This window comes from Manacus candei, unplaced genomic scaffold, assembly GCF_025592945.1.
Source record: "Manacus candei isolate 608988 ecotype Guabito, Panama unplaced genomic scaffold, ASM2559294v1 h1tg000037l, whole genome shotgun sequence".
In the NCBI taxonomy this organism is placed as follows: Eukaryota; Metazoa; Chordata; class Aves; order Passeriformes; family Pipridae; genus Manacus; species Manacus candei.
Window position 1 is genome coordinate 15,934,359 of NW_026138085.1, and position 23,734 is coordinate 15,958,092.

Genomic DNA, 23,734 nt, shown 5'->3' on the forward strand with positions numbered 1-23,734 from the left:
AGTGATGGACTTGCATGAGTTCTTTCAATTAATTTTATTGAGTAGCCAAATCTGATAAATTAGCACAGATAAAATAAGCATTTGCATGTGTTACAAATGACTTTTTACAGGAATAAAACAGTGAAAATTACAAACTGTAAAAAGGAGGACAAGTAAATCCTGTCTCAAATTCAGAAGGGGGGAGATTTATAACTTCATACTGAAGATCAAATGTTTGAGTTCAGAAAACAAAGGTTTAATATTACAATATTATACACTACTTTACAAAATTAAATTTACTATAAGGATTACATCCATAATAGTAAACAGAACCTTAAAATCACATTTAATGGTCCCTTAACTTAAAAGCCATTCTGCATCTTTGATTAAAATCTGTTAAGAAATTAATTCTAAATAAAAGTGAATCATTCTAGTTATTGCAACACAGTCTATGTGGACTTAGACTCAAATATATTAAATTAAAAACGATAATGAAAGCAAAGTAAAATGGATGGTAACAATGTTGTTCGCTGAACACTAATGTGTCAAATACAGAAACAGCTTAAACAAAAGTGTTCAACTAGAAAAACAGACACACCTCTACCACACATTTGCAGTGGGAGAGTTGTCATGCTGAGATCTAAGTACCAGAGCCACTCTTGCCTACTTTTGCAGTTCATCTTCAGTGTTCTCATTTTTCAACGTTATGTAAAAATGAGAAATCCTAGGTAGTGTGTGTCCATCTGCCCTGTGTTGCCCTTACAGCAGTACAAGTGAACCAGCAGGCCTTCCCCACTGCTAGGGAATAAATTAATACAGAATTTCTTCCAAAGAGAAGAGAACTCCAAGAGGGTTCATCGGACTCATTTATCATGTTTTGCTCTGTCAAACTTAGGGACTGCAATTCAAAGTTGTTAATTGCCACAAAGACGGACATCTTCAGCCATTAGTCTGGTGTACATAAAGCAATGAGGCCACCTCCAACATTTATGTTTCTTAAAAAAAATAAGGGATATAGTAGCAAAATACAGTCATAGTAACAAACAGACTTCGGGTGGGCTGTTAGATGTAAGGATGGTTTTCAACATCTGGGTGATAATATACCCAAAACACAAGGTTTCAGTCAGAACCTATGCAAGTGCAGAGGTTCCATTTATGATTTAAATGAAGAGAACCCTTTCCCCCCTGGAAAAAAAAAATCAGACTGTCAAAACTTAAAAAACCTCTTCACTATGACTAGAAACTGTGCAATTCTCTGAAAAGTTGTTCAAGTAAATATATTCCTGTTTGCTACGGAGGCAGCAGACAGGGAAGCTTAAATTGGTTCTATAATAGGCTTTCCATGCTATTTTAGTCATTGTTCTGAACTTTAGCTTCTTGTGCTCAAGCCACAAGAACAATTTCCCCCAAGGAACTCCTCCCCTGAAGTAAGGCAACTCCTGACAATCACATGCAGCTACAGCCTGAAATGGGAGCAAATGCTGACCCAAATGTTGACCCCACTGACATTTGTGTCACCAAATGTAAGTGAACTAAGCACAGTACGTTTGACCATTTACAAGTGTACAACCTCTTCAAGTTACTTGCCCCAGGAAGCTGGTTTTGCAAGACCTTTAAGTTTACACTCTTAAACAAAAAAGCAAACCAAGATTTCTCCATACACAACACTTCCATAGGCATAGAGATACAGCAAGTTAAATACTCTATGTTGGCAGCTATCAATGATAGCCTAATCTTCAAAACAGAACAACTATCAATACACTTCTATAAAGTTATTTAAATACTTTTTGTATATAAATTTTCGATTCAAGTCTGATGTCAGCTTCAATCTGCAGCTCTGGCAGGATCTGAGAGTATATTTAAAGCTTTTGTTTGGTGCACACTGGCTTTGGACCTGGGCTCATCACACAGCTACAGTAAAAAACCCCTTCTTTGACAACCTCAGGCATGTCTGCAATGATACACGAATCTTCAAATGCGATATAATAATTTTGTTCTTGGAGAAATAATTTCCTGTTTTACCATCAGAACGTTCAGTGTTGTCTCTAAACATTCGGCCCCAAGCGCTGCCACACAAACACCAGATCTGAGGGGCCCAACATTCAGTTCACGTAAACAACAGCCAAAAGTCTACTGAACGTAAACCCAAACAATAAATCTGAGATAACCTTCCTTGCCCTTCCCCTCCCACAAACTGAAATTAAAATTATTCCTTCTACTGAAGAAAAGCAAAGCTTGCCATCTACCAAGTCTACTCTTGCTGCTGACTCAGCCACCTCATGTAGGGCCCACTCCTCCCCAGTTTTTAAATTAGAATACTGACTTATTAAAAGCTTTATGAATTCAGCCATCTCGTCCAGGTTAAGCTTACCTTTAGTCCTATTAGCCATAATCCAAATCCAAGCACTGGATTCTACACTCCGTAAGTATTTGTTCATTTCACAATGAACACTTGTTTCATTGCTACTTTAAGCATTAAGTTGAACATTGAGATGCTCTGTCTGTAATCACTGGATGCACTTAGAAAGAATTTCCCTGCAAATCATGATCAGTATTGTGAGGTTTTATATCTAGCAGCAAAAAAAAAAAAAAAAAGGCAAAAAGTTACAGAAATATACATTTTGAACAACAAAGAACTCTTTATTTTACAAAATGTATTTCACCTTTTCAGTATTGCCTTTGTAAATGTACTTCATGCTGCAACTACTTACAGTAAAAACACGATTTGCAGCAAATTAAAGGTGCTCAACCGGTTCCAACAGTTTGATTTTTTTTTTAAGGTACAATATTTATGTAGTTGCACATTTGATTCTCAGATGTGGTCCTTTATTTGCTTTAGTTCGTTGAAATCACAGTGAGAACTTCTCATCAACTGCCTCAGGCCACAGAATTAATGAAGATATTACAAGCACAATCATTCTTTACTGCAAAATCTTTCCTTAAAGAAGTGAGCCAAAGGCCAGTGTTTCATTTATTCACTTGCTGCTGTATATGAAGGAGGAATTCATAGTATGATAAGGCTGATTCTGTTCTGTCTTCAATCATATTTTGCAGAAAACTTGATTTCAATGGACTCTCATCCCTTAAAAATGAAAATAGTGTTTGAGTGAAATAAACATTTGCCAAGAGCTACAGTGCAATACATTGATAAAGTTACAGGCAAAACATTTCAAGAGCTTAAGGACATATGAAAAGTGCATCCCAAAGAGCCCCTAATAGTGATTAATCCTAGTAAGAGCACTTACCAGCATTTACTTCATTTATATGACATTACCTAAAGATTGTTCTGTGACATTTAGTCTTTTATAGTCTGTGGAAATTCTAATTTAAGACAACTCACAACAAGTCATATCTGTTGTCAAATCTGTCAGGCACAGCACACACCATCATTAAAACTTCCATTAAGGAAGTTCAGTATATGATATCCAAATATGTATTGTTAACAGGTTCCTGAAGAAGCACAACAACTTAAAACCCACTTACTTTATTATATATAGTATAGGAAAGAAAGGTCTCTGTTCTCTCAGCCAAGAAACAAAAGCTCGTGTTCTGATGGATTCTGCAGTTTCAAGTTCTGGGAGATGTGTCTAAAAGGCAAAGGGTTTCATTAAAACAAACAGGATATTTTTCAGAAAAACAGTAGAATGAACTAATTGGGCATAAAGAAAACCCAGACAGATAGGTTTTGTGATGTATAGTTTCAGTTCTGTCTTCTTTGAAAGGGCTTCAAACAGTGAAGAGCACTAAACTGCTATCAGCAATTAGCTATCAGAATGATGATGAGTGAGCTGTGATTGATGCCTGGTTTACTGCAGATAAGGATACCCCACTAACCCACTGTGCTCACTGTTTGCAAGTGTTCTTGATCTGCTCCCACAGGTCTGAGAAACTCAATCACTGTCAGCCTCTTCTTACTGCGTTTTCATGGGAATATATTCTATAAAGTTTCAGCCTGGAGAAACCCCAAGAGGTAACAGCAATTATTTCTTTCCTTGAATCTGGATTTATGTAACTAGAGGGCTAATATTTGAGTAGTGGTATTTTAGTTCTCATGAAAACATTCTGGCAGCACTGTAAGGCTGGTGTTCAGCAAAGCAAGCACGTACCATATTCTGTGGTATTGAGCCATAATTTGGAACTCCAAGGACTTGGCTGATAAAACCCTGCCCACAGTTCTTCCCGACCCACAGAAACATCACCTGAAAGATACCCATCAATAACAACATTAGTCCAGCACAAAACACACCCCAGCAGTGTTCTCATAAAGTAACTTTGGATACTTTTTAAAATCTCCATCTCTACCCAACTTACAGAGCCAGCATCCATAAGGTAAGCACCATCCCTGCTCAGCTTCTCCACTGACAGCTGGAGAAGGGGTGGCTGAGGTATAGTTCTGTCATTTATGTTAAGAGCCCCCTAAAAGAAGAAGCAAGAAGAAAACCAGCAGTTCATATCTTGATGCAACAAAACAGAACAGAAGGTTAAATAACAGTAGGATGTATTACACTGAATACTGAAGCTGGGCCCTTTTTCTCAGTTTAACTTAAGTCATACTTCAAGTGCATAATTTACTAATAAATCCCAATGTTTTATTTAGAGAGGGGGTATTTAATCAACATCTTGGTTAATTAGTTCTAGAACTGGAATGTCAGATTTGTTATCTACGAAAGATGTGATTTCTAAAATTATTCAGGGTTTTACATAAACATTCACTGTTCACAGAAGTGCTTGACATTTTAAAATAAAGGAAGCTGCAGAGTGACAAAAGGTTAAAGCATGTTATGATGTCTTTATATGCATGTGATTTATAGTGCAAGATAATGACACAAGGCAAAAAGTTTAAAAAGTTAGGGAAAAACCTTCCTCATCCATCCATAGCCAGAGCACAGCTTCTCTCCAGAATTCATCAATCCAGTCCCAAACAACAAATGCATAAATGCAACAAGTGGGAGAATATGAAACATTACATTTTAGCTACGCAGCTTTAATGTGGGAAACTTGGGAGCTTCTTAACACAAATTTATTTTCACATCATACAAGTCTTTGCCATCAAACAGACAGATCATGTAGCAATGCAAAGACTCACCTCATCTGTGAGGGTATCGACTCTGTACAGACTGGGATGTGTCATGAGCATGAGGTAAACAAGGGGCTGGTTTTTCACTTGACACATGGTGAAGATCCGTTCATCCAGACGTGTGTTCGTCCCAGTTTGAAATGCTTTCTGCAAACAGTCAGGCATTTAGTTTAACCATTAAAGCAAAGCCAGAGAAGCTGAATTTCACACACCATCTATTGCTTATTTCCAGCTTAAGTCGTAGAGATGTGCAGCAAGTATTTTCTTATGGTATTTTACTGCTGCTATTTTATATTCTCTTCAATGTTTCACATACAAATCATACAATTCTCATTTCTGGATTCTAGAATTAACCATGACCCAGCACCATCAATCCACTACAGCTGAGATGAAATCATCCTGCAATGTGCCTCTCTAACATACACCTTAAAAATGCTACCTGATGGAACTTAATTAACATTGGAGCAGGTAACAATTGGCTCCAATGTTCAGAATCTTAGGTCTGGATTTACAAGAAAGAGATAGTCCTGGTCTCTTGGGACAAAACAACAGCTATAAATTAAACAAGGGCTCACTCCTCCCACTTGATTGGGTAACATACTTATAAAGTCTTTTAAATGAACAAGCTCGGTGTGAACATGCTGGTTAATTCCTAATCAAGAGGTATGAATCCAAAAGTTCTCTCTAAAAGAGAAAGCCAGTTTGTCCAACATTTAAAATTACTTCTAGTATGAGTTCACAGAAATTCAATTAACAAATACATTTATACTTTTGGTTTTACATACACTTCTGAACTGAATCATTCTCCACCGAAGAACTGTCCTTCTACTTGGAGCTGACCTGCCAAACAATCACCCTCTTACCTGTTTCAAGAGTGCCAGGATGTACAGTGGGAAGAGGCGCAGGGAGTGGGGGGCGGTGAGCCCGGGCTGTTGGATGCTCAGCACCGATGACCGGTAAGCGGACAAGGAGTCGATCACGGCGTTCACCAGGGCGTCCCGAGCATCGCTCAGCGTGGCAGACACTGATCTGTCCACAGCTAAAAACAGAGCACAGAGCTCAAGTAAGAGCCTTTTCCTCCCTTGGCAGGAATACAGTCATGTACGTTAACTCTTCTCACTTTATTGTATACTTTGATGCATCCCAACAAGCTTTCACTGCATTCCAGAGGAAGTGAATCAGAAAAAAAGCCAGGGGCCTGTGATGATGCACCAGACTAAGCTTAAGTCCAGGTGACTACACACAGCTCTACTGATACTTAAGCTAAGCATTAAAAACAATACTCTTAGGCTTTCTACTTAGAAAGTACTCTTAGAAAGTGGGAATATTTTCTTCTAAAAGATTTTTCTTTTTTTTTTTTCTTCTCCTAGAGGATTATTGCTCAGAGCTTTAAGGATGGGGTCCATGCATACCCACACAGGCTCTGAGCACACTTACCCATGTTGGCCAAGAGCCCAGTGATGGCCTGCACGTCTGCCCCCAGGTACACATCACTCAGTGTTGTCACCACAGGTAAGCACATGGTGTGCACACGAATTCGTCTTTCACCTGCAGGAAAAGAAAACCGTTGTCTCCCAACATACTTGTTTTATGAAATACTAAAATGCCACTGTTTGCTCAACCATACAGATGGTGAATCAGGCCATTTTCAATAGCCCTTAAAATGATTAGTTCTCAGTTTCTAGGTTAAGCCTATTTATTTTCAGACCAAAACTATGTTTCCCAAGAAACTTCTTGGTCTGAAAGAAGCAACGACATCAATGACATACCCAAGCTGTGATCCTGATATTAAACAAGGCAGTTTGAGTAAGTTACTGCAGCTGAACTGCAGCTGATAAATGGACACAAAGACTCACGTGAACACTGCAGGTGACACCACCTGTACATCTTACCCTTGCTGGACGTGTACAGGAGAGCTGACTGGAAAGAAACAACTTGCATATCAGTCAGACTCTCTTCCACGGACATTTGCACGGCGTATCCCGCGTCCGGGTTCACGTTGGGTAACGACAACAAGTCTGTGGATCTTACAAAGAAGTTCCCATGGAAAGTATGGATGGAAAGCCCTGCAAGATAAGCAAGTATTAAATCAGTTTGGGTTTCATAGCTGTGAAATACAGACACTGTTTACACACGTGCCACCAGTGTAGATGGTTCTGTGTCAGAATGTTCCCTCTCAATGAAATACAGTATCTGCAGAAAAGGCAAATATCCCAAACACACAAGTAATCTAAAGAATCCACACAGCCTAAGAGAAAGCAGGAATTAGCAAGGCAAATCAATGCACAATAGTAGAAAGTCTCTAGATTATAAAAGGTCCCTTGCTGAAATAGCAGTCCAACAAAATTTCCAGTTTTAACCATTGTAAAATGGAACTTAGATGCCAGAAAATATACAGTCTTTAATAAATTGTCTGATCTCTGGTATTGAATTTTACTTTTCTAATCTCTACCTTTTAAGCATTTAAGCTTACAAATCAGCTAAAATACCAATCAAAACATTCCCAAAAAACAGCAAACACCCACTTCCTCTCCGCCCCAAAAATCTAAGAAAGTGAATTCAAACCTTTTGTGCATCTTATCCTCATGACAGCCTCAAACCCAATTTTTCTAGTCAGATATCGTTTCAGCTCCTTTTGCAACTTCTCCACCTGGACAGGGTTGTGTTTATGATGGTAAGACTGGTAGTAATAGACACTACCTGCAGAATACCTGGATATACAACCTGAAACAAAACCAGCACACATTGGAGAGTGCAGACAGTTGCTGCAGCCTTTAAATATACCAGCTGAATGCAACATTCCCTTTAATTATTAAACTGCAAATCACTCTGATACACAGTTATAGACCTGCATACAGAGACACAGATATAACACAACTATATCTTTAAGTATGTGTGCAGTTTCAGGTGGGAAATAATTTTCCACTGACCTGAAATTGCAGGTACTTGGTCACTTGATAGTTTAGTTAAATGGAGAAGAAAATAATTATAATAAAACTTACTCTAAAGACAATTACACTGATGGTTAAAAGGCATAAAAAGGAGGAAAGTATTTCAGCCACTTATAGCAGTATCACAAAAATCCTGACTCACTAAGGGAGGATATGAAAGTAACTTCTATTCTAACTAAACATCATTCTATTCACTGTCACTGCTCAGCAAGGATGAATTTGCATCTTGACACATTAGATTAGTTCAAATCAGGTTCATACACTAAACTTTAATATACACTAAACATTTGCCAAAAGTACAGGAGTTACACACCCCTCAAGCTTTATATGACTTACCTAGAGAAGCCAAGTCAGAATACTGCCCACTAAGAAGAAATAAATCCACTGCAACCTGTTGCCCTGAGCAGTCCAAGGCTAACTTCTTGTAAAAATCAGTCGATGGTGTCAGGTGTATGTCCTGTAAATACAGGGCAGAATTAAAAAATACAAAGGAAATTCAAACAGATTTATTGCCTGTTTTCAGGGGCACAAATAACTGATTCTCCATCACTGATTACAGCAATTTCTTTAAAAAAAAAATCAGATAATTAATCTGTGTTTCTGTTGCCTGGTTGGCTTTTTTGTTCTTTCTACCAAGAAAACCACAAAATTAACCTGGAACAGGCAATCCCAGAACCACCCACATGCACAGAACAGGGCTGCCAGTTCCCTCAACCTTTTTTGCCTTCCTAACCTTTGCAGTTGCTCTTTGGTTTGGCTCTTCTCGTGGCTTCAGTGCTCCCATTCCCACAGTGGGAAGCTGTGTCTGGAAGACAGTGATTCTACCTCCAGTGGGGGACATCAGTTTAAAGGCAGCCTGTAATGCAGGCCCCAGAGCACTCTGAGTTTCCAGGGACTTGGTAAACATCTGTGGCAAGGTCTTCAACAGATCTTGAATTAGCTACAAGTGAGGAAACACAAATAGTAAGTCTCGGAGTCTTCAGAGTTTTCTTCTTTCTAGAGCTGATTGCTGAACTACATAACTGTGTATTAACACTTCTAATATTAAGGTAGTAAAGAAAAAGTCCTAGAAAATTGAAGTACTGCCTTGTTTGAAGTTGGCCAAAGTTTACAGTCACACAGATAAAACCTCTCTTTTCTGTCTCAAACCTGGCATTTGAACAGTAGGTGTTCAAGAGCGCTAAGTAATCCAAGAATTACCAAACATATCCCAAACTATGTCACTAGTTACTTAAGATAGTTCTTAGCTCTTACCTCTTTATTTTCATTTAAATTTACTAATAAGTTTTCTGGCATTGGTATAAATACATCTGGAAGGGAAAAAAAAGTATTTCAGTTATCTTTAAAGAACACTTCCCTGACTGTATTTGCCAACCATTGAATAAAGCACAAGGTGTCAGTGTATAAACCCATGTAAACATAATTATGTGGATTTCTTTTTTTTTCTCATAAGCATTCCTGTGGCTAGAATGCTGTGTTAGAGTAGCAATCAACTGGGCTGAAGGATAATCAAGACTATTAAGTAAAACCACAGAGCAAATAATTCCAGTGTTCATTCCACCCTGCCCCACAACATGCTGAAAGGTGACTCGAAACGAAAGGCAGCAGGACAAGCACTAAGCACCAGTCACCAGGAAATCTATAGAAATGTACCCAGCATCAGTATTTGGGACCTCAAGAGGAATCCAGATAATTGTCCAAATTAAACCAGGAGTTAGGAAGGCTGGCTGCACGTTTTAAGTCATGAGCAGCCCCAGCACTGCTCAGGGAGACATCAGGGAGATGACTTCATAAAGGAACACACACATGTGCTACTCCTAAAGGCATTACCAGAGAGATTAATGATCTGACCTACAAACTCTCACAAGATATACATATTTTTAAAGGCTGTCATAACAGGCAGTCATTAGTAGATACTAATCACAGAATTTATTTCTGCATACCTTCAATATCTGAAACTATAAGCATCTGAGGCTGAGAGAGACCTTCCTGAAGGCTGTAGAAATGGATTGTGCTGTCAAATGTTATGAAGCCTATTTTTGTTCTAGTGTTCCCAGGAAGCCTGAAAATGAGACATATGGTGTTCAACAAGATGAAATTTCATTTTTGCAGGCTTTTTTTTTATTTTTAAACATCCACTGCATCTCTCCATGGTTATTACAAAGTAGCTTCACAGCTACACTGCAAAAGCTTGACTAAGTCATTGTGGAGATTAAAAAAAAAAAAACCAAACAACAAAAAAGTAGCTCATAGCAGAGTCACCTAGCAGACATGCAGGAACCTTAAGAGGGCAATCAGAAATGGAGAAATAAACTGCAAAATACCAAGCAGCATTTAGATATGTTCAAAGAGCATGTATTTTATGAAAAGTTTATTAGCTGTATGACTTCTTTCAGCAAATGCTTATCTAAATTTCAGCTTTTAAAAAATACAGTTCAAAAGATCTCATAAACATGACGTTTATATTCTTTTGGGGATTGGTGAAGCAGATAGGAGAGTCAGACTGAAAAACACACCTCAGAATTATCTTTTATACTGGTGCAGCTGTGATGGGAAAAAAGACTGCAGCTTTATGGTCCATTTTAACACACCACTGGCCAACACCAGGATATATCTCTTCTAGACAGGAAGGACTGGCATGTTGGTGTCTATTACAAATTTCTTAAGAGGAATGAAAATAGGAGATTTTAAGAAAAAAAGTACTTACAAGTCAAGATTGTCTAACAAGGTCTGGCAGACTGTATTCAAGTATCCTGTCTCAATTGCATTGTGAGAGACATCAAACACAAAGAGGTACACGGGTGGCTGAGGTGGACGCAGCTGAGCAAAGAAAAGATGACCTTTAATTTTCAAATAACACTCACTACGTTAGGTTTGTTCATTCCACTGCAAGTTTAAACTCTTAAAACAGCACACAGATGACAGCTAGAACTTCTGAATGCATCTGCCTCTCATTTGGTAATACAGAATTCCAGTTTTCTTCCAGAAGACCTACAAATACCTACATATTTAAATACAGAACAACTCTGACATCATAAATGTTTAGAAGTGAACTATCTGAAGTTCACCCTAAGAGTTCTCTAATACACTACTTGAAGCAAAAACTGTTCTACTGAGCTGGAAAGCATCTTCTGTAACAAAGTTTTTTCTGACTTCCCTCTGAAAACAAAGCAAAGGGAGAGACTAACTAAAAGTAACTAAAAATAAATAAAGCCTTACCATGTATTCAGATGGAGCCATAAACTCAATAGTAGCATTCTGGACTTCGGGTCTTTTATGAGGTTCTCCATAAACTCTTGTCACAGGATTATACAGGAATTCTTCAGGAACTATGCAGGTAAGTTTATATGTTAGTATTTCACACTGGTACTGGCTGTGCTGCATTTTAAAACACATATATCTTTTGTAGCTGTTGGGCAACACTTCTTGGAGAACTACACGAGGCAGGGCAGCTATTTTGTCACCTGAAAGGATACTCTGGGGGACCACTTGGGCTTACTGTGCTTCTCTAGTGACACCACTGCCATTGGGAAACACTTCTCAGGACTCACAGCCCCAGCAGGACTCCAACAACCCCAGCACTGACTTGGCCAACAAGTAACAGTCTCAAAGGTCAAGGTGGGAAAGGTGAACTGTAACCCTTTAAATCAATAAGCACATTTAAAACCTACCATCATTCACTCTATAGCACAAATTGCATTTCCACCTCCTTTGGTCTAGAAAGCTGACAAAAGGGTTAATGTAGGTCCGGCAGGAACGGCATCTCACGATAATACTGGAAGTGACCACTGGCAATTGCTGGAAGAGAGAAGCTTCCTGTTTTAAAGCATCACCACACTGCAGCTATTCATCTATAAAAACAACACTCTGCTTCCTGGCTAGCTGCTCAAAGCACTCTTGTGGAAGGAAGGAGCACTTCTGCATCCTCACAGCATCCCTACAATTCCTTAGTGTAACAGGTAGGAACTGAGCTCTAACATATTTGATTGGGTAGGTTTCCTTTCCAAGCCTCTAAAGTCTTAAATTTTATGATGGTTTAAGACCAAGTCCTACACCCACTATAGATCAAAAATCAGGGGCAGAAAAGCTAATTAATTAAATTGTAAAAAAACCCAACAGTGTTTGAAAGAGGCACTGTTGAATTCACAGTCTTCTGTCTATCCAAGGACATCCAAACCCCTTCAACTTTGTCAAGTCTTAATTGAGTTTAGAATTAGTACTAGGTTTGGTATAGGAAATCAATAACTACAACTGATATGTGACAAGATAAACTGGAATTTAGATGTGTTGTCTTCTGTCACAGTTCCAGGGCTGTGCTGTCTCTATACTTTTGGTTTTTTAAGGTTTGAGAGTTGGGTTTTTTCATTAAGAAGTGGTAGGGAGAAATAATTTAGAAAATTTACAGTGATCTGGATGGAACAGGGAAATGTCAGTTACTATGGTAATTTTTCTGGGCCAAGATACCTGCCCTTGTTTTATAATTCACTGTCCAACTCTGGACTCTGCTAAAGGCACAGTTGATATTTCAGCAGTTAAAAGTTTTGAATATTTGTCATACCGATAAGTCTTTGAAAGGATGAAGCAGGAGCCCCAAAGGAAGTTTGGCTTTATTCAATAAGGCCTGAGTTTGAGGAATGTTAGTCAGGGTACAGCGGAACAACCTACATGGAGGACAAAGGGTTATTTTCAGAGGCTTTCAGAAAATAAATTATGATTTCAGTAGTACAGTATATTTTTCTAGAGCTGGTGATGTTGAATTTCCATTTCCAGATGAAGGATCTTCTCCATCTCTGTCACACCATTTTGTTTCTCTGAGCTTGACCCATAAACCATCTTTTGAGTTCTCATGTTATTTTATACAAATGCTCTTTACACCGAGTTGAGTGTTATTTTAGTCACTCAAGTCAAAGTTAAGCCTAACAACGTTCAAAGTTGCACCAAATCTTTATATATGAAGTGTTATTTTGGAATAAATCAGAACCAGCAAAATTTAAAAAGTTGTTTTAAAACTTAGTAACTAAAAACAACCCCACAGTCATTTTCTGAGGGTTCAGCACTCGGGTGTTTCTGCAAAGAGCAGATGTGCATGGCAGGTTTGCAAATCCAGTCCAGCTTGTTTGCATGAACAGCGTCCCAAAGGCACTGTTGTTTCCTCTGTCATAAAAAGATTTGCAAAGCAGGACTACCTGGCTACACACAGTTTGGTTGGTCTCCTCAGAGACATGACTTGAATAACCAACTGCCAGCCTTTTGTCTGATATTTCATTTATTCTGTTGTTTTAAAAGGTTACTTTCAATACAGAGCTCACCCATATTTCTGCATTCACAATCTTTTTGGTGTACCTCGCTTGAATGACTTAATTCCTATTTTATATCTTTTCTCAATCATACTACCAACTATAATGTTTTTGTACTCCACCTATCTATAGCTGCCTTGCAAGCAACATATTTTCCCTCATACTTTCTACACAAATAATTTTCCCAACTTCAAAGTTAAACCCACTTACTGCCTTTATCTTAACACAATGAAGCCCAACTTCAATATTTCCTACTCACAGAGTTAAGGAAATAGTTTGTAAAGTTATGTTTATAAGCAGAAATTTATACTTCTATTTATTTTGATGAATTATAGCAAACAGACAATCTTACTCAGGATTACAGTTGAGCTTCTGGATGTCTTCTTGCAAGTTTGGGACAGGAGCCTTCAGGAGGGTCGTAGGAAGAATATTCCTTTCTTGAAGAAGATTCACAGGTCTTAACCCTTCTTGCTGCAGACTCAGGCCACCCATTGATGCAGTTAAGTGATTAGTGCCCAGGGCAGGCTAGAGTCAAATAAAAATTCAGAAATTAACATCAATTATTTGGCTGAAACCCACAGTTCATTTCAAAAGTAAACATATTTCCCTTTCAGTTTGTTTTGTTCATGTATTAACTGCCATTGTATTGATATATTTAGAATATTACTTATTACACAAACTTGGACTTAGGCATGTAACACAGCAGAGGTAAAAATTTGTTACATTTGCTACAAAGCTCTTGAAATGTTGCTCAGGTTGCTTTCAAAGTTCAGCAAAAAAACCCCAAATACTTCAGCTGACAATGAGAACACAAGGGAAGAGAAACAAGCCAAAAGCAGCTGAAAGAAACATCCTGAACAGATGTGAGGATAGAACACTTCATATAGAGCTGGCACTTCAGAAAGGCACTGGCAAAAGCATTAATTCAGGCTACATCCATCCTCTTAGAACAAATGGTGCTTAAACAGGGAACCACAGAAGCAGCACCTTAGAGATGTACAACACACACCAATCATCCCTTTTCTTTACCCACACACACCCCACAGGTAGTACTGAGATAAAAACCAGACAGTCTTTACCTGGTGGAAATGTTTTGATCCATCTGGATATTGCAAAGCAGCTCCGTGCATTCCTGGTGCTCCAGGAGGAGAAGGATGTTGGTAGCCTGGGGGTAAGGCAGGGTAAGAATACCCAACACTTCTATTCATCTTAAGATTCGGGGCAGCAGGAGAATGATGTGGAGTTGCTGAAAGCAGAGCAGACAAAGACTTAATTGTTGAGGAACTGTATCTTACTCAGGGCATTAGTACAGCTGGAGAGCTGCTTTAGTTTCTAAGTGTAAATATTACAACTACTGTCAATTTTGCAAAGTGCTCTCACCTGCTTTGTGTGTTACAGGCAAAGACATGCTAACTGTCAATGCTTCAAATTTCATATTTAGCTTCAACACAGGCATTGAACCAAATACATAAATGCTTAAACTTCTATCTTTCCCAGACTCTTAGAAGTTACATGATAATAGCAACTGTTTTTTACTCCCCAAGCCTTACCCATGAGGCCACCACCTTCTATTGCATCGTAGCTGTTTTGCACCACAGACCCATCACTGGCAGCAGATGCAGCATCACCTTTGAAGGAAAAGAATAAAAAAAAATTCACAAGTTATGAAGATGTTTTAATGAGTTAACTGCAAAACAATTTTACTTGCTGGATGAATATTTAGGTGAGCATAATTTGGATCTACTTCGGTTTTGTCCCAGGACAAAACTGAATTAAATAAACACTTTGGCCTCTTTCTCACCCTTCCTTTGTGACCTCAACAAAGGACATATATAAAACCTCACAATCTTTTTTCAAGGTTCAACCACCTTCTGCGATTCCTTTCCATCAGGTGTTTGCCATAACTTTCCACGCAGTAAAGGGTCAGGGGACAGCTTAGGTCCTGAGTTCCCTTGCAAACTTTTTCCACTGATAATTCACAGAAACACCAAATTCCCTTCACTTACACACTTGGTCCAGTACTGGTCACCAAACAGCAACAGTTCTGATATGGTCACATATCAGTCAAGACAGAAATTCCATCTGAGATAAGAAAACCTTGAAATTGAGAGAGTGCTCCTAAAGGACAGTTTTTGGTAAGCTAACTATGTCTAAATATACAAACACAATTATCTATCGCTAAGGAGAAGTAGGTTCTCAAATTATTTTTATTATCATTAAAATCTTCAAAGATGACCCAATAAAAAGAACTCACATCATACACTGAATCTTGCAAGAATGCAGCAGTCAACCTGCTTCCTAGACTAAACATTTTTATTTCTCCAGGGCTACGAAAATGTTTCTTAATTATGAAGAAAATATTTTCTAAGCAAAAGCTGTTTCTAATGCATTTAATACATTCTAAATTAAGCTAAATCTGAATCTACTATTCTTGTACTCACACAGCTACCACACACAAGAAACTGTCAATCTGAACATGCAAGGAACCAACAGCTCTGACAGAACAAACTATATATGTAAAAATAAAGCTGCTGACTAGCACGTGGCCCTATCTAGAATGGGCACTAAATACCATCCAGCTGCAGTCTGTCTGATACAGAGCCCTGAGGAGTTCCTAAACAATGGCATGTTTGTGCAAGGCCCACAGGAGACACAGAAAGTCAGGTATCTGTCTTCAACAGCTGACACTTAACAGCCTGCAGTAACTTCCTTCAGAAAATGAACAAATCCAAGATGTGTGTTTCAGTGGTTTTACACAGAGGGGAAGAATAAGATACAGCTACCAAGAGATTGCAGGGTCCACATTTTAGCTCTCCCTGCAGAAAAAACAATATGGCAAATTATGCATAGACTTTGTCCCCACAGCAGTCAGGAGTGCAGAGAAATCAGAATTTCACTATCATTTTAGAACACGACAAAGAAAAAACACAATACCAACCATGGGAGACATGGCCATGTTAAACAGCACTTGAAAATTAGTTAGTTCTTAAAATTTTATTAACATCTGTCTACAAGAAGTATTTTACTTCCTTCCAGGTCCTTACCTGCTCCTTTCACATTGAATTATTAGCTGTATTAGTACCAATTTTACAATTTGAGTCCTAATAGAACAATGTGCTTGACTTCAAAGGTTGCCTATTACAGCAAATTGCCATGTTGGAATTCAACATAAAGAGCAGATGATTTCTTACCTTCTCTATTTGCAGCTGAATTTAGCAGAGACTGTGCATTAGGGGGTCCTGCTACTGCTGTTGGTGGCCTTGGTGGACCTCCAACTGGTGGGGGTCCTAAAGGTGGCCTTGGAGGGTGGAGTGGAGTTAAAGGCTGAGTCACTGGTGGAGGTGCAGATCCTGTAAAAAAAGTAACCTTTAGGGAGAGTTTAACCCAGTTGAAAAAAGTCACCTAAGTTTTGTTAGGAAAACACACGGGCTGAACTCTAAATATTCCTCTTATTCAGAGGATAAACAGCATGAGAGACATAAACCTTAATGTGTGTGGAAGGTCTCACAACTTCAGGTTGTTTCTTAGGCTGGGTTCCTGTAGCTGTTGATCTGTCAGCTTTTTGTTGCTATTGTTGGCAAGAATTTCAAGAGGTACAGAAAGCATTCAAACTTCATAACTGAGTCTGGAGTGATCACCAAATGAGCTAAATTAAAAGTGATCATTGTTCTACAAAAAAATACCAAGAGGATTCACCACTGAATGGATATTATTCCAAACACTTGCTCTCATTTCATATGCCACTTTCCAAAATCTCCCACCATTTTCCTCACTAACTCCAGAGTACTAACTGGTTATTCCAATTCAGTGCCAGAAAAAGTTTCATAAATTTTGTGAGCTTAGGACATTTTGAACAGCATAACAAAATTAGTCAGGCATATAACAAAAAAACTAGCATCAAGAAAAGTCTCTAATGAGGCTAAAAACAATTCACAAGAAAAATTATTAGCTTTTACATGGAAAATATTTCTGTACTTAATTCCTGTTCGCATGCTCAGTCAGAAAAACCTCCGTAACAACAGACAGAAGTTTGGCAAAGAGAAACTTGAGTATTAACCATGTTTCCACAATAATCACAAGTTGCATAATACAGCTATTTAGTGTTAGAAAAGCTTTTACCACTGCATATACCAGCAGTCAAGCAGCAGGAATAAGTCTCATACTTTTAGAGTACTTTCTAAAGACTGACAATTATCATCAAATGTGAAAATTGCAAGTTTGGAGGGAGGAAGTTTTACATTGAACTTTTCATTTCGACAGCACAGAATGCTTTTCAGTTTTCTTTCCAGGCTGTGCTCCAATTTTTTGCATCAACCTGACTTAGGCTGCTCAGAAAACAACCTGAATCAAGTGATTACAGAAAAGCTAACCATGCTAAAAGGAGACCATGCTCACTAAACAGAACTATAGTTTTTAACTGTGAAGTCCTGGACTGAAACATGTTAATGCTCCAAGAGCCACCCCAAGGAATGATGAAGGTCACAGAAACAGAGTGTACCAAAACAATGAGACACCATTCAGGAGTTACCTGCTTCAGCCAACTGAAACACCCAACCTGTGCACAGAACTTCCATTTGTACACCAAAGAAAGCACCCCAGTATTTCCAAGTGGGCGTATCTGCTTTGAGTCTTGTTCCACAAGCTAAGTGCCACTGCAGAGTCAATTCTATCCTCTATTTTAAAAGGACACTGAGAAATGGACATTGCTAAGACATCCAGAGGGGATGGTTACCTGGCTTCATGTAGCTGTTCTGAAGCTGGGGACCTCCCGGAGAAGCAGCATATTGGTAACTCCCTGGGGGATTTGTACTTCCTGACAACGACGACGGTGGCTGAGCTGACCCTGTCCCTGTCCCATGAGCCAAATGGCTTGTTTGAGCCCCAAGTGGCTGACTCACAGGAGGCTGGCTGTACTGCCAGTTTGAAAGCACCGGTGGGCTGGCTCCAGGGGGAAAGCTTCCAGCAGAAGATAGAGCAGCTGAGTTCTGTAACGCGGGCGGCGGCAGCACTTGCGGAGCAGGACCTGTCTGTGGTACTGGTGACCCGGAGAAAGCTGGCACTGGGGGTCTGTTCAGAGTCTGGCCAGGTCCTTGATAATTGTTTAACTGAGGAACATTCTGAGAGCCACTATAGTTATACTGTCCAGGAGACTGATGTGGAGGAACCTTCGCCGGCGCCTGATGGGGGTACGGTCCTGGAACCGCAGGGTTGTATCCCTGGCCATCGGGTGAATGCATCAGCTGGTTCTGAACAGGGCCTGCAAGAAAGAAAACTACACTCTTTAGGAAGTCAGTGTGGTGCATCACTTCTGAAAATAAGAGATGTTTTCCTTGGGATTTTATGAGTCTCCAGGCCATTTTTCCTTTAAACAGTCAGGTGTGACAGAAGTATTGCTACAGGGGACATGAATTTGGCAGTATTTTGCTATCAACACTTAGATCTTTGTTTTGTTCTACAGTAGCCTTGCAACCACTAGGCATTTCGTGCTCCTGGACTGAAATTCACCCAGGATACCATTTGAATCTTCAGAAACACCCAAAAGCAAGCTGACCACAGAGGAGCACTCTCACACAGCTGGTAGCAGCACATGAGCAGACCGAAAGCGGAAGATCCATTGCGTAATAACTCCATTTCACATGACGATTGACATCTACTTAAAACTTCAGCTTACCACAAAGACACCACCAGCCAGCTCCAGCATAGGTCACCACGCTACTTCTCAAGTGACAGAGTTAATCTATGAAAGTTTCTGCAGTTAATTTTAGTAAGAGAACTATTCATACGCATGCGAGCGGCCTACTGTCACCAACATGGAATGAAGGGTAAATTTATCATAAAATAATTCACCAGTCAGGGAAATAAAATTGATAGGTTAATGATGCTCTTTATGCATTTGTGGGTTGGTATAGCTCTGCTGAGTTTTACTCATTTGAAGAAAAAAAATTGAAAAAAGGGTTAATAACTCTTCAAATAGTAACCAACACCGGCAAGGGCATCATCCGATTTCTGCTTTACCGGGGAACACGGAGATACAGAATCCCACGAGATTTCCACTGCAGTAAGAGCTCCATCAAGAAAGGTACTACTACAGGTTGTCCATACCATTGCCACAAAAAAAACATCCTGAAGAGAGGCTATAAATTCTCTGAAATCCTTCTGAGCACAATGCACTAGATACTGCATGCCTAGCCAGCCACGACTCCTTCAAAATTACCAAAACTCTTCCCAATGTTGTATTTTTCTGTTTAGCCAGTCACATTGTGGCTCTCCTTGTCCTCTAAACACACAGCTTGAATACTGGAGACATTCCACACACACAGTTATACATGTGAGAGCAGAAAAGAACCTCTTTATGGCTCAGAGTTAAGATTCTTTTCTTTGCAACCCTGTACTGTTTTCCAGATTTCCAGATTTAGTTAATATTTGAACAATTTTTTTGAACCTAGATAAACAAAAGCACTTAATTCTCCAGACGAGAAATGCCTGCAGGATTCAACTCTTAAATTTTAAAAAAACACGTCAGAGATATTAGCTTGGACAGTGAATATAGATATATAGATATATAGATATCTATCATATGAGTACTGGAAACAGCTGCCACCAGAATGAAGTCACAGAATTTCATTTAACATTAAACCAAAGACAGCTGGTTTCCTACTGAAACATTCCAGTTAAGTTCTGAAAAGTGAGCAAGTTCACATTTCCATGTTAAAACAACTTTGAACTCAGGCTATTCTAACAATAAATTAAGCTAAATGCAGAATACATTGAAATTCTCAGTTAGGACAAACACTGCACTGGTCATTCAGCTCCTCAATCCCTAGGAAGCCTTAGGCTCTGGGTCACAGACAGGTGGTAATTCAGGGAATATTGCACACTACTACAGTGCCAATGATCTCATCCTCACTCCTCTGTTATTTGTGCATCAAAAGTACACACCGTCCATTCCCCACCCATTAATTTCAACATGCAATTTGTGATTCAGTTAGGAAATCCAGTTATAACCTACTGTCCTTACAATGCTGCTCACGAATCTTTGCAATCAGTCATTCTCTACAATCAGTGGTGGCTCACAAAGATGAAAATGCTGTTGTGACTCACCTCCAAAAATTACCCTGCAGTGTATCAGATGGGTTTGCAACAATCAATTTACAAACCCCACTGTCAATGAAACTCACTAACTTTAAAAATGATGGAGAATTCTTATGTGATGCCAAACCTTCTGTCTGCATTCACACACACTGATGCAACAGCATTACCATAAGCTGTATGAAAAATACAGAACAAATACTAATTAATTTCCTAACTTGATTATTCACCTTCAGGCACAACTCTGTAGCCCAGACAGGAATCAAGAGTACTTGGATTGCTCTCTTATGCACTGTTTTCCTGCTTGAGGATAAAACAGAAGTGAGGTGATACCCAAAGCTGACCAACTTGATATTTTCTATGGCACCTTACCACTACTACTACTAAAAAAATATAATTCACCACAGCACAATGTTTCAAATTTCAATTTTTAAAATCAGAAGGATGGCAAAATGTCTCGATACCCTCGTGTAGTTCATGTTTCCAAGACAAGCCTGCATAAAGCTGCCAACAAAGCTAAAGAAATAGCACTGAGGGGCAAAACTGCTCTACAGAGGGTTTCACAGCACACAAAAACTGCTCAGGACTCGCTGGTTTGTTGCTGCCAGGCTCCCATCTTGACCTGACCTCTTTACTGAGGCCCATCAAAGAGCATCTGGGCCCCCCAGCTTTCCTCAAGTGCTGCTGGTTTTTGTGAAGCCAAGAACAAACAAGGAATTCTGTGTAGGCTGAAGAGCTACTTCACCTGCACTAGACACTCAAGAGACCAGAGAGATGAGTTAGTAACAGAAGAAAGGCCACCTACTTAACAGCACAAGACACCTCTAGAGCAACAGAAGGTCATTTAACATTTCTAAGAGCTCAGGAATGGCACCAGAACATATATGAATGTTGCCTGGTGGTTTTATAAAATGGTCAAAGTACTAATGAAGAAGGCCAGGATCCAAGTCATATTTTCTGCCACACACAATTTCACTGCCCCCTACTCCAAGCCAGTTCTTTAGCACATCACTTTCACCAGCCACAAGCTTTCCAACCTCCAGGGAGATGCAAGGATAAACACTCTGAAAAGTTACATCCCAACAGATGCCACGGGATCAGTCACCACCAGTGACTCCAACCCACTGGTTTCCAAACCCTCCTAAAGCACCTCATTAAATGCCATGTTAAGATACCACATAAGAAGAGCAAAGCAGTTCTAAAAGAATTGTTCCTCCTTCTTGTTTGCACTTCAGATCTGTCAACTGAAAAGCAAGCTAGAAACCTGCAGTTAAATGAGAGCAGAATCCTGGCCCTATTAAAAGCCAAACAGGAATGAAGGAGAGGAAGGTTGTTGCCAAGCAACCCGATGCTCCTGCTAAACAATTTCCTGGTCAGCACATGGTGCTGCTCTGATAATTCACTGCCTTGGTGGACAGGCAGGGAGTTACCTGCAAACAGCTCAGCAAGCAACAAGCTGAGAGGAAGGGCTGACAGCCATATAACAATCCATCATTCTGCTGACATTCTTTCCTCACAGACCAGCCCCACTACAGCACTCTCAGCGCTGTTTTATAAAGCTGTCAAGGATCACAGCACCTTCTCAATATGTATCTTAAACAGTGCTAAGAGCCGTCCATGCTTGAGCAATCCAATTTATTTGAAAGACCAGCAACCCAAACCTTACCTCTAACATACTCTAACAACTGTCTGACTCTTTTACCTAGCATTTGCATAGCTCTACATTTCAGTTCTTTGTTTTTCATGCACCTGACAGCTGAGTAGCCTGAAATTCTTCTTTCTCCGACTGCCTCTCCAGAACTTTCATTATGTGCTTAATCTGACACCAGGGAAATCAGCAAACATAAAGCACTGCCAGCCTGTAAATCATCCCACTCAGTCACTCCATTAGCTAAGGCTCCCTTTGTGCAGGCTCTGCTCAGACCATCAGCTCTCAGAACAGAGCCTCTCTCCCCACACTGCTCTCCCACACTTCCCACTGCCTTGGCCCCAGAGGCAACTCCACAGTTATTTGTGAAATGTCATTTTGCTGATGACTTTGAGGAAAAGCAATAAACGTGCTGGGAAGGGGGGGGGAAAGAAAAATCAAAAGATCTCATTATAACTGAGTTGCTTATGCTGCAGCAGAGCTACTGAGACACACAAGTGTATAATTAAGGAAGCAAGTGCAGAGGATGTGGGGGGTGTGTGTGAAATCAGGAGACACAGCAGCACAGATTTGCACACGTACAACGAAAACAGATACAGACAGAAGGCTGGCCTTGTACGTCTTTATTTCTAGCTTAAAACACTGGCTATAAGCTGTTCGGTTTCACCTTGAGTATCTTAATTTTATAAAGGTATATTTCGCGAGGAAGAAAGTCACTAGCACCTTCCCAGTTCGCAGCACAGGGGAGCAGATAACGCCGGTTTTACGGGAAGGACAAGATAAGGGAGCCCGGCCGTGGCGCAGGCTGAGCTCAGCGATACCCGCGGTGCCACACGTACAGCGCCGCTCCAAGGGTCAAACCCCGGGCTGTCACCGCGGGGACCCCGCGCGGCACCGGGCGTACCGGGGGCGCTGGGCACGAACAGAGGTGAGAATAAAGGGTTACCGTGCCCGAGGAGCCGCTCTGTGTTTGTCTCAGCGACACCGCGGTCCGGGCCCGCTCCCGGCTCACACACGGAGCCGGCGCCGCTCCCGCTGCTTCCCCGTGTCCCTACTCGATCCGCCGCGCTCCCCTCGGGCCGCGGGTGTGCGGGAGTCGCTGAGGGCCCCGCCGAGCCCGGGCGGGTGTCCCCCAGCGAGCGGGGCAGCGAACGGGCCGCCCCGGAACCCCCTCCCCGCGCTCTGCCCGCGGGCACCGGCCCCGCGCCCGCGCTGCCCCGGGAGGAGCGGGACGAGTCCGGAGCCGCCCCCGGGGCTGCCCTCGCGCTCACCGTTGGTGTAGGGCCGTTGTGGGCCGGTCGGTGCCCCGGGCTGGGCCATGGCTCGGCCGCCGCTCCCGCACCGCCCGCGGGCCCGGGCGGGGGCACCACGCACCGGAACCGCCGCGCGCGCAGCCGCACTGCCGACACGTGGCACTTCCGGGAGCAACGCTGCGGCTCCGCGGGGGCGGGGCCGGGGGCGGGGCCGGGCCGGGGGCGGGGCCGGACCGATCCGAACACAGCCGAGTCCAGCCGAACCTGTCCGAACATAGCCGAACTTATCCGAACGCAGCCGAACTGATCCTAACACAGCCGAACCCGGCCGAGCCTCGCCTCGCCGGACAGAGCCGAGCCCAGCCGAGCAGAACCGAGCCCAGCCGAGCAGAGCCGAGCTCAGCCGAGCAGAGCCGAGCTCAGCCGAGCAGAGCCGAGTT

At 41.0% G+C, this 23,734-nt stretch overlaps 1 protein-coding gene across 2 annotated transcripts; it reads right to left on the minus strand.

Moving 5' to 3' along the window:
• Window positions 1-15: 15 nt before the first annotated feature.
• On the minus strand, window positions 16-23,473 carry SEC24A (SEC24 homolog A, COPII coat complex component). 2 transcript variants are annotated; one of them, XR_007905614.1, is made up of 24 exons: window positions 23,313-23,473; window positions 18,037-18,561; window positions 16,496-16,654; window positions 14,855-14,932; window positions 14,384-14,550; window positions 13,657-13,829; window positions 12,566-12,668; window positions 11,679-11,805; window positions 11,227-11,336; window positions 10,715-10,827; window positions 9,951-10,069; window positions 9,262-9,317; window positions 8,741-8,947; window positions 8,344-8,464; window positions 7,622-7,780; window positions 6,949-7,122; window positions 6,494-6,604; window positions 5,920-6,095; window positions 5,066-5,203; window positions 4,291-4,395; window positions 4,086-4,178; window positions 3,463-3,566; window positions 2,691-3,061; window positions 16-2,549 (listed from the first exon to the last, which is right to left on the minus strand). XR_007905614.1 is itself a non-coding variant. In XM_051794038.1 (23 exons), the coding sequence occupies exons 1-23, from the start codon at window positions 23,359-23,361 to the stop codon at window positions 2,947-2,949; spliced, it is 3,282 nt and encodes a 1,093-aa protein (XP_051649998.1). In that variant the 5' UTR covers window positions 23,362-23,473; the 3' UTR covers window positions 2,575-2,946. The 2 variants fall into 2 exon arrangements, 1 of the variants encoding a protein (XP_051649998.1); XM_051794038.1 differs by lacking the exon at window positions 16-2,549 and having other exon boundaries at window positions 2,575-3,061.
• Window positions 23,474-23,734: the final 261 nt, after the last annotated feature.